Here is an 11682-nt window from a genome sequence, read left to right as displayed (position 1 = left end):
ATGCTACATCAATGGATTCAGTTAAATGGCAGTGGTCGCATGTATGTTGCCAGCAATTTGAACAATGGTGGATGTGGTAGCAATGAAGTAAAGGTATGGCTGCTGCCTGCGTGGCTCTTTCTAAGGGCATCAATTTTTCACTGCGGATATCTGGCCACCAGATTTTGAGGTACAAAGCATGTTGAATGATGCAACTAGTAAAGCAGATTTACTTGAGTGAGTAGCCACAATTCCTGAAGTCGTGGCCTGCGACGTCCCATAATGCAACGCACACAGCATTGGATAATGGGACGTCGCAGACTTGCACACCAATTCAGTTTCTCTCTTAAATTTGGCGGGGAAGTTGAATTGGTGTATAAATCACGTGACGTCCCATAATGCAATGCACACAGTGATGCATTATGGAACGTCGCATGACCTATACACCAATTCAGTTTCCCGCTAAGTTTAGCGAGATGCTAGAACGGTTCACGTATGCTACACAATTGCCCAGCAATTTGCCATACATTTTTTTTTAGTTTACCTACGCATATATTGCTGCCCCAAATTCTTTTATCATTTAGCTATACAGTAAAAGGTAAAGCACCCTCAATGCATGTCTAGTCATTTCCCAGGTTACAGAGACACCTAGAGAACCTGCATCATTATGAAGGCTATAACCAGATGTGGCTAATAAACTTTAAACTACAAAACAGACCTAATTTATAAGATTCAAAATCTGCATCCTTGGCTTGACTCGGGATATCGTCTGTCCAGGACTCTGGCGGTGGCTTGTATGAACCGGAGAGCCCTTCTGGATACCAGTATAAGCCAGCTGAAAAAGTTGTTCGATGACCCAAATATTGGTGCCCAGTCGATTGCAAAGCAACTGTAGCTTCATAAGGCCAAGTCGTCAACTCACAGAGGACCTGAATACCGTAGAGCGACGGATCGCAAAGACATCTTAGCCTCGCACCGTTGGCACTGTAGCAGTCTCGAAGGAAGCAGTGCAGAAGCCAGCATCTTCCCCGGTACGAGGTACACTTGTCTCCGGAGAAGCCAAAGAAGCATCGACATACGCCCTGCAAAAGGCAACTTCTTGTACTGCGAATCAATCCCGAAGCTGCGTCTGCTACCGCCTAAAAGGTCCGTTTACACACAGGCTCGATGCATTTGCCCACGTTGCAGTGGGCTTGAACACCTGTTTCCGTTGGGAAGCAAAGTGCATCTGCAAAAGACATTGACAAGCAGTGAGGCAACATGTGGCAGCTAATGTGTGCACAGGGCAGGCGCAGATTACATTTGATGTAATAAGACTGTCGCGAGAATCCGGTGTCGTACACGGGATCCGGCCAACTCGTCCAAGGCCAACCTGTCCAATTTGCCAACTCTCTGTAGGTTGACTTGCAGAGGGGGTCACTCATCTCAAAAGGGCAATTTGTCAAACTTGCTGGAAAGGTGTTCAAGGTGAAGGTCCGTTGAATATTGTTGTTCCTTGCTTTTATATCTTTTGCAATCAGTTTTATGTTGGTCCCTTGGACCATGAAAGAGCGAGAAAATCCGAAGACTCATTCTCAGAACATTCGGATTATGCATTTGAGCCCCTTCACCTCACCGTACTCAGAGATGACTAAATTTGGGAGTCTCGAATTAAAATGTTTGTATTCACAGGGATGCTTGCGTATACAGGTAGTGCAACCCACTTACGATGAGAAAACCTGAAATTTCAATCGTTATAACTGATTATCATTGATCAGGACTAGAAACTGACCATTTCCAGTCTAGAAACTCTAGGAACTGATGGTTATAAGCGGTACATCATTATATGTGGTATCGTTATAAGTGTGTTGCACTGTACTTCCAAAAACTCATACTTTCACCTAATTTTATTATTTATTGATAATCCTACTATTAGGGTTGTTAGTGTTAGACGTTTGCACAACTATACAAAGCACCAACATTCAATAACGCTGTTCCTAATAACATCCCAAATAAAAATACTAGTAAACTAGCATAGACAAACAACAAAAGTCAACGACTGAACATGAAATACTGATAAGAAAAATCATTTACTAATACCAAGTAATATATGCTGCAGACAGGGTAAAATTACGATTTATTCAGCAGATTAAGCCTTTTATGAAACGTAAAGGGACACTGACAGGGTATTTATGCTCGTCAAGGTTTTCATTTGTACATGACATACGTCGCAGACCAACTACCCAGAACACAATTTACGACTTGAAAATCGTTTTCCTTTCGCCCGAAAACCGCAGATTGAGAACTGGCCGGTTTGGGTCGCGCTCACTCTCTTCTCAGTGGTGACGTTCTGTTTTCTATGGCTTAGACACAACCACCAAAGGTAATCAAGGTCGTGGGTCATCGAAGGCACGTACAGACTCAATATTAAGAATAGAAACAAAATATACCTATTTCTTGTGGCTTCTAAAAAACTGCAAATATGTCGATTGGAAAAAAAAAAAAAAGATGCACAGTTACATGACTTTTGACAACACTCTCCTCCTCTATATTTCTTCCTCCCTAGTCCAGTTTCAGTTTCGAGCTGTTAAGTGTTCTGTCTTCACTAAAAATATATGTGACGCTGTAGCAAAATATTGATTGGGTGGTCTCCTGACAACCATAATAAATCGTATTAAAATTTTTTTTTTTTTTGGGGGGGGGGGGGATGCGCAATTGATTGTGGTTGGAGATTCCACTTAACAGAAGTTCTGGAGAAACAGCATGAATTCAGAACTAAAGCCCCAGAGCACATTCCGCTGGAACAAAATGGTGACATTCAGTTCAAACCTCTTTTGTGCGCCGCCGTTCGCTTCCTAAAACCTGCACCACCACGCAGTCGGCGCTTCAAAGAGTGTTGCTACTTGTAGGAAGCACTTATTTGCGGACTTTATTTAAAACGCCCCCGCAGTGCCCCCAATCTACAGAACTAAATGTGTGCAAACTGGCGGAAAATAAATGAAAGCCAGTTTCCCGGGTTACCCATAATTAGGGTGTGTACTTTCCGGTGTTTATTTGTGAGAAAAATCGGCGGATGTTTTTCGGTGTTTATTTATTTTCAAAACACCGGTGTATTTCGGTGGAACGTCTCACTACGAGGCTAAAATCGGTGATTATCGGTGGAAAAAATGCGATTGATCACAAACAGAGAGTTCCAATTTTATTCGCATATTTCATACACTTCTTCTCTAGGAAGCATCTAATTCTCACACTTGGTTATTATAGTAGATGCAAGCATACCACGAGAGGCTTGCATCCGTCATGGCAGCACGTTCCTTGCAGTTCACAACCCACAATTATGAAAAGTCACGCTAATGTACGACACGGACGTTGGCAGTGTCTTCCAGGAACCTCAGCAACCTCTGAATACATGGTTTGCACCGACATCACTTGGCCAGACACAATGGGGAAAGGGCACGTGAGAGCCTACTTCCACGGCGTTAATTTTTCCACAAAAGGGGCCCATGGGAGACACAATGGGGGAAAGGCGTATGAGAGCTTAGCTTCCACTGCGTTCACTAAACGCTTTTGACCCCTAGAAAGGAGGGCGGACTGACGCCACGCGCAAGCCATGTATAAACACTGGAAGAATGCAGGATCCACGAGATAACACGTTTGACGAACCTCTACGGGGAAAGGGTTTCGCTAGGTCGGAATCATGCCACGACCGGTGTTTTTCGGTTTTAACCAGAGCGAAAAAATCCAACCACCGGAGTTTTTCGGTTCTAACCGATTTTGTATTTTCGTCACCGACGGATGTTTATCGGTGTTTTTCGGTTAAAACCGGAAAGTACACACCCTACCCATAATGCACTGCACTGTCTTTCTGTTGAGATTTTTTATGCATATACCAGCTCGAGCTGCCCCGTCTTATTTACACAGTACCTATGTCATTCGAGAAGCATTCTTTGGAGAGGGCTACACGATAAATAAAAATCTATTAATTTTCTGCACACACAAAAATGATGTTAAAAATGACGTTGAGCAAAGCGCGTTTCATATTTCTGTTAGAAAATAAAAACTGCATGCAATGCTAAAAGAAGTGGCGACCAGATGGCCTCTCCGATGAATTGCCCTTCGACAAGTTGCACTTTCAACAAGTTTGCCTGGAGCCCTAGCTTGTACACTTCATTGGACCGAGTGAAGCTTTTCCTACATTTGAAACTGTTGTCTGTCGCCTCTTGATCCATTTATCTGAATGTAAGGCATTCGTTAACTGAAAACCAGAGCCATATATGGGGAGAGTTTGGTCAATCTATGATCTCGCCGCCCTAACGCTCTCCTCCCGAGCGAGCCAATCAGCACGCGGCGCAGAGCGAGAGGCATGAGCGCATGCGCGTGAACTCCCGGCTGCTCCCAGCTGAGTGGGGAGGGCCGCCATTTTCGTTTATTCTCCCGACGGAATGCATGGGATCAGCATCTAAATCTTGATTATTTCTTTTTATAAAGCTGGCTCTGGCAAGAAAATTATATACTGTTATTCGTCGGTGGATTAAAAAGCTAATAAATGAAGTTTTCTCGACGTACAGCCACATACTTTTATTCAGGCGAAAAAGAAGTCTGCCCGTACCAGACGACCCGTAGCCTCAGCAGTGCTCTTCTCCGACCAGTCTCCGACAGCGTTGCGAAAAAATGGCGGTCTTCTCCTCTCTGCTCTTTTCTTTCTCTCTCGCTCATTCGGCGCTCTCCTCCCTTTCGTTTACTTTTCTCCTCTCCGGCGCCTTCGTCGCCACACCCACTGGCCAAACTCTCCCAATATACGGCTCTGCTGAAAACTAGTCTCTACCTCGTGCTGTGGTCATACAGTGGAGTAGGTGTTCCTTGGGCGAGTTCTACTGGCACGAGCCATATTTAGCCCAATGGCACAGTAAAAAACAAAAGCAAATGATTAAACAGGTAAATAATGGCTATGCTACTTAATGCTGTTTATGAAATCAATGCAATAGGTGATGTGGAAAAAAAAGAAAAAAATTGAAATAACCATTTATTTTCTAAAATGCATGAAACATACTGCGAGGGATTCGGTGTCTCACGTGACGTAGATTTTCCTGCTAAATTTAGCGGAGAAACTGAATGGCTGTATAGGTATGTGATGTTGATTTCCCCGCTATATTTAGTGGGGAAAATGGATTGGTTTCTAGGTCACACGACACAAATTTTCCTGCTAAGTTTAGCTGAGGAACTGAATTTGTGTATTGGGCAGGAGACCGAACTATACGGGGCGCTCTGACCCGTTTGTTTCCCCACCCTCGGTGTTTACTCAACACAAAGCCTGTGCACATGCCCACAGGCCTTATGGGCATGTCCATGTCACCATCTACAATAGAGGCGGGGCACAGTCTAATGTAAAAAATACTAACAATCGATGAAGTGATGTTAAGTGCCGGATCTATCCTCAGAGAATGCGAGCTTGACCCACTTGGGCTTTTGTGCTGAGCTGGGCGCCGTGCATGCTGCGTTGTTCATGCAGGCCGGACTGGTAACAAAAGAGGCCCTCCTCCCCCTCACCGGAGAACACAAACTCCAGCCGAACGCTGACGCCGCGTTCGGTTATGTCGGCTGAGCGCTGAGTCATTGTATCTGTTGTCCCCATCCGTGTAGTTCTGAAGTTAACCGCTTGGGGCGTCACGGTCGCTCCTACTCCCCAATAAGGCCTCGTGATATCAATTTCCCCCCTAAATTTCATTGGAAAATGCAAGGACAAACAAAATAAATTTTGGGATAGAGGGGTAGCGTCAGGAAGCAATTCATGCTTAAATATTGCCTTATAACAATAAAATAATGTTACTCGTTGAATATTGTAAACATATCCTACGGCAAGTAGGCAGGGCTGATAATTTTTTTGTTTTGAGGTAATTATCTTTGTTTCCTCACGTAATTCTGGCACAATCTGAGCAATCAACATGGTTCTTTAAACGGTGCACCAATCATTTTATCGAACAACGTTCCGTTGGCTGATCGTTTCGTCGACATGCATTATTTCATTGAGTTTGTATCATCAAAAGACTTTCTGCATTCTTTAGTGACTTCCAGATTTGATTATGCACTTAATTAGTAAAAAAAAAGATTTGTTGTCATCAAATTCTACAGGAGCATGTGCCTCGAAACTCCACAGTGTCGACGAAACATTGTTCAGGAAACGTGTGTCTGTGAAAAGCTTTCCACAACAAAACGATACCCTCTTTTAGGTGCCTACAACTGACCGCTTTCAAGGTGTGGTGTTGCGTCACAATCATACTAAACCCTTTTAACCTTCGAAAGACATCTCTGCATCACTAAACCTCTCCCCTGTAGAATTCAGGGGGAGCATGCAAGGTACTCAAGCCTTCCTTGCTTTATGAGCAAAAACCTACCACGGTTCACGTGCACACACTCACATACCATGTCTGGAGTGCTTCTGAAATTGGTGGAACTGCAACAGTCTGGAGGATGACAGGGCTACCAGCGGTTTAGACGAGCCCCTGCTCTCGAGGCAGGTCAGAGCTCTGCGGACTGCGTTGAGTGCCAGGACTTCCGACATTAATTCCTCGTGGCCACCGTGACATTCCATTGCCACGAGCAAGAGCAGATGGAACACGTGGCTTGGCCTTGCGAAGCAGCACATCTGTCCTCTTCTTCTTCTTCACATTCCATTCTCCTGCATCTGCAGTTTCTGAAGTGGTGCTGTGGAATATCCGATTGGTATGAGCTAGCAAGCGATATCGTCATCTTAACACTTGTTGAAAATTTCGTTACTGCTGTGGAAAGTTTACTTACAATTGAGTTCTTCCTTTTTCTGTTTATTTATGACTGCACCCTACCCCCTTTTTGTCGTATGGTTTACCCACTCCTGCTAAGGCTCCTTGAAATAAATAAAGTAATAGGTTAGTAGGTCATACTAAAGCCCCTCCATGTGTTTGCGCTCGTCTTGCAAGTAGCGTCAAATGCGCGAGTGCACGAGGCCCATGTCTCGAGCGGCCCTTGGAAGCAAATGGCGGCGCAGCACTGAAATGAGCGGGCCTTGGAAGCGAATGGCGGCGGAGCACCCGCTCATGGCTCGTGTCTCGAGCGCCTTCACAACAATGGTTGGCGGTACTTGTAAAAAACGCTTTTATCAAGGGGCTTTAGGTCATACAACAGTTCAAAGTGGCATGTGAATGATTTTATGGCCCAACATTAAAGGGGCGATGACATACCGTTCGGACTTTGGCCAATGAATTGCGGGAATAGACCCTTTCCGAAATTCAGTGCCATCTGGTGGTTTGTAAAGCAGTTTAGGTTTTGCCATATCAATGGCGGAAATGAACTTGTATTGGCACCATCACTTTCGCAAGTCAACGGCAGGCGAGGAATTGTTCAGTGCGAGTTCTTTCTCTATCACTTTCAGTTCGATGGTGACCAAGAACCTGCATTCAGAACAAAGCTCCAACCCACTCAGATGCCTCGAGAAATTTCTATACACCAAAGTGCTTTAAAGCCGATTGTGTGCTGCCCACAGATTGACTGAATCTGAGTTATTAGAAATAAACGCTTACGTAGCTCTTGTGTTCCATTCCTACGTCGCGTCGTACTGACCCCCCGAATGTACAGGCCTCGCAAGATCCGCTTAGGAGCATCTTCAACGTCTTCCTTTATCAGTCACTAGAAGGCCGCCATTGGTATGGCACAGATGCCGTTCCACAAATGATGATAGTGATCAAAGTGGCCAGACTGAATTTCAGAAAGGGTCTATTGGTCTATGCCACCTAAAAATTAAGAACAAAAAAATTGCGGTGGCTTAGCTCGGCTATGCCAAAATATACGTAGCGTGAACTCATTTGCACAAAATGAGAGGCGCTATCAAGCAGCTCCGGTGCAGCGTCAGACTTGGCTACTGCACAACGGAGGCGCACGGCTGGGCACGCGGCGGCGCCAGTTTGCTGCTGCGGCTATGACGTCACTCCTCTGGAATGCGCAGACCGGTGAGGCGCGTGCGGTGGCGGCGGAGCGCCAGCTGTGCGCCGTGTGACATCACTGCTCCTCGCGCTTTGCGCAGCACGGCTCTTTGGGAGCCACGCGAAACTGCTCAACCTCGGCCAGTGTAGCTCACGCTACAAAACAATTTTTTCTTAGAAGCGAAAGTGGTTGGGAACAACATAATCTTCACCCTGAGACGCAAAGGAAATAAAATAACATTATTTTATTTATATTCAGTCTCAAGATTGAGATTGACTTTTTTTGTGTGTGTGTGTGCTAGTTTGTATTAAAATAATGAAACAAATCGAAGTTTGGTGTACCCCTCAACTTGCACCATCTTTCAAGTGAAGTGTGCAGTGACAAAAGGCAGTTCATCATGGGAAAAATAGGAAGGATAGTGACATATTTTTCGCGCGTTGGCTGCACCATTTGGGACGTTGCATTCGCCAGTAGAAACTGTTACTGCGGGTTGCTTGGTAGCGCTCGCAACCTAATTAGAGTAACTACATAGGCTCTGCTTGCAGAACCAGAGTATCGCGCTCCTTGTCCTTTCACCGCCAACTCTCTACTGGCGGGGAAGCGGTCATGTGCACAGAGCTGGATCTGACCTTTGTGCAAGAAAGCGATTACAAACTCGCCCAACTAACCACCTTTGTACGACCATGCAGGCGCCGAGTTTCGGGCGGATCATGTATCTCGCTTTGCGTTTGCGAAATATACATTCTATACTAAGATTGAATGAACTGGAAGGTTTCTTGACCATTCCACATTATGTGTAGCCACTAGATACAGTATAATCGCATTGTTTTATTATAACGCGAGCAATGTTTTAAAACATGTTTTCAAAGTCTGGAAACAAGACGACACGGAGGACGATCGCGTAGCTCGCGCATCCGGGGCTTTTGCAGAAGGGACAATCGCTTCCACTGATCACTTCCTGCAGTGCGGCCTTGGATCCAACATGGTCGCCCTGGAAGCACCATTTCAGTACAAATCTAAACTAGGGGTGTCGCGAACCGGTCGAGGTTTGAGTTCGACCAGGTTTGACTTTTTCAAACTTCTTGTGAAAAGTTTGACACAGGTTCGACTGCTATGCGCATGCGCGACAGGCTGGCCAGTTGGCTTTGGATTGGACGGTGATGGCTAAGGGATGAAATAAGGGCAGCAGTGATTGGTTATTTCAGTTAATACAGTACAAAAAATTAAGTTATTAAATTCTTCAGTGATAAGAATTAGTTTCTTTTAATTGCAACTGTTCATAAAATTAAAATAACACTTTGCACAGAAAAAAAAACATTCTCCAAACCTAGACATGCTTGTATTAAAGGCCAAAGGCCAGACACGCGATTCTGCAAGGCAGAATATCCTCCTCACCCTGGGGGAGGAGGAAACAGGCAACGGTGGACCGGGTAGAAGGGGGGAGAGGAGGAAGCGGGGGGAAAAGTGGAAAGCGTGAACTGGTCGTCGGTCTTTAAGGTCTGGCCACGCTGTCCACAGTCGAACCGGTCGAATCTGGTTAAAAGGTCGAAGGTTCGTCGAACCGGTTTTAACCAGTCAAAGCCCGAAAGTTCGACCTAAGAATCCAGTTCGACAAAAGTTTGCAACATCCCTAATCTAAACCAAACAATGCAAGGAAATAGCTGCGAATTATCATGATCACTATTATCTTAGGTCTACATAACTTGAAGGCAGTGCGAAATGCGCTCCCGGCCTCTCGCCGCAACACACGGACCTTTTAAAGGAAGAAGTTGGTCGAAATTCGAAGGTCCACCTTTTTAAAGTCTAAAAAAGGAACATATATAGATTCCCACTGAATTTTGCATTCTGGGGTATCGTCCAGTGAAAGAGTGCAAAGACTGGAGCAGCGAATGAAAATGATGAATCAACAGAGATTGACTTGCCTTTCTCTATTCTGATGATAAGAACAATGAAAATTACTGGGGGACGCTTAAGCTTCGCCTTCAAGAGCGGTATGAGATAGCTAAATATAAGCCCCCACTTGTTCCTGCGTGGCCTAGTCGATAGCGTGTCTGGCTCGCGACCAAAGGGTTGTGGGTTCGATCTTGCTTCGCCTAAAATCCTTTGAATTGTTTTCTTTAAGGCAAATGAATTACTTATCGACTAATCAGGATTTTTTCCATCACGCCGACACCGACGCCGGCTTTTCCGCGACATGAGTTACTTAAAGCTATCGCTTTGAAATAAAAGCCTCGTGCCGCAAGCTCACTTGACAGCGTGCCTTCAGGCGATTCTGTTCCCGATTCTCGTTTGGTAATAAGCGCCGCATGCGGAGATCCAGAGAACTGGCTTGGCTTTCTTTTCCTGCTGGGCAGCCGAGCGTTTGAACAGGCCGGAGCAGAGTGTGCGAAAAAATCTCCACGGACAGACAATATTATATTTTGTTGACTTCCGATAGATTGCGCCACGAAAATCTGTGTACTCCAAATGACGTAACGTCTTATTTGGAATGACCGCCACACTCAGCTGCAAAATGGAAAAAAAAAAAGTAGTTTTCTTTTACAATCACGCAGTGAAATCGCAGTGTTTTGGAGGATGTGGCACATTTTCTCCAGTTTTTTTGGTAACTTGTAACAGTAACGAGTTACTTTTTAAAAATTTAACTTGACACTGTAGTTCTTTTACTTTTTCTCAGGTAACGATGAAAGTAACAACGTTACTTTTTACTTTCCAGTTTTTTATGTATAATATATCACTGACCGAGTACAAACTAGCTATTCCTTTCACTTTCCAAATTGTCTGTTTGAATGTTTCGAGTGTCAAGTTGACCTTGCACAAACTTGTAGATACGTTCTTTCTCACGAGTCATGACCCGTTTGTAGCCACTTGTAGATATGATGAGAAAATTTAGTTATCTTTTTTGCACGTGCTTGTACTTTGTGACTGAACATTTAGATCTTAGTATCTTGAAGCATTATCTATGTTGAGGTTGTTCTTTTTTCTGCACAAACACTTTTTAATTGGGTGGATCAACCATCAAAAAAGCAGCCTTATCTATCAAAATATCAGTTGAACGGTGTTCCTCTTCAGGAGGTAGCTGATGTCAAATATCTAGGGGTTTATCTTAGCGTAGATCTTTCCTGGACTAAGCATGTCGACGCAATCACAGCAAAGGCAAACCGCGTTTTAAATTTTATCAAACGGAATTTCAAAATGGCCCCAACAAATATTAAGGAGCTGTTATACGTAACTAATGTTAGGCCAATCTTAGAGTATGCTTGTCCAGCGTGGGACCCGTATTACGTAAATTTAATATCAAAACTAGAGCGTGTGCGAAACAGAGCAGCCCGTTTTGTTGCAAACAATTATGAATTTTGCTCAAGTATAACAGATTTAAAGAAACAACTGGAGTGGAAATCTCTGGTTTCGCGGTGAAAATATCTTAGAATGAAACTTTTCAGAAGTATTTACTTAGGACAAACAGGTATTGTGAAGGACCACTACTTACATAATCCTGATTACCTGTCTTCAAGGGTGGACCACCCACTAAAAATAAAGAATATTAGGTGTAAAACTGAAATGTTTAAGAACTCGTATTTCCCAAAATCAATTAGTGATTGGAAAAGTCTTCCGCAGCACGTGGTCGCTGAGACTTCAGATGCTATTAATAGTTGTGTGCTGTGTATTGTTTTGTACTGTTATGTTTCTGATTTTGTGTAACAGTTTTTGTAACAGTCTTTTTGCACTTCTTTCAATCAATAGTCTTACTTTTTATTAACATGTTTGATACAA

The 11682-nt window shown here is 44.1% G+C and overlaps 1 protein-coding gene across 3 annotated transcripts in view; it reads right to left on the bottom strand.

Moving 5' to 3' along the window:
• LOC115331181 overlaps positions 1-11682 on the bottom strand; it is a 12404-nt gene extending 722 nt beyond the window's left edge. Inside the window, exons 1-5 of one of the 3 annotated variants that reach the window (XM_029993272.3) lie at positions 11399-11682; positions 6379-6660; positions 1140-1207; positions 902-1061; positions 698-814 (exon numbers count right to left, since the gene is read on the bottom strand). In XM_029993272.3, coding sequence (XP_029849132.2) covers positions 698-814; positions 902-1061; positions 1140-1207; positions 6379-6601 — 568 coding nt within the window. In that variant the 5' untranslated portion in view covers positions 6602-6660; positions 11399-11682. Of the gene's footprint in view, positions 1-697; positions 815-901; positions 1062-1139; positions 1746-6378; positions 6661-10159; positions 10285-11398 lie in introns of those variants that run through there. The other 2 variants (XM_029993273.3, XM_029993271.4) reach the window with 2 other exon arrangements.

This window comes from Ixodes scapularis, unplaced genomic scaffold (genome assembly GCF_016920785.2).
Source record: "Ixodes scapularis isolate PalLabHiFi unplaced genomic scaffold, ASM1692078v2 PGA_scaffold6__148_contigs__length_123643588, whole genome shotgun sequence".
In the NCBI taxonomy this organism is placed as follows: Eukaryota; Metazoa; Arthropoda; class Arachnida; order Ixodida; family Ixodidae; genus Ixodes; species Ixodes scapularis.
The sequence above is the reverse complement of the archived record's forward strand: the minus strand, read 5'-3'. Positions and strand labels throughout refer to the sequence as shown.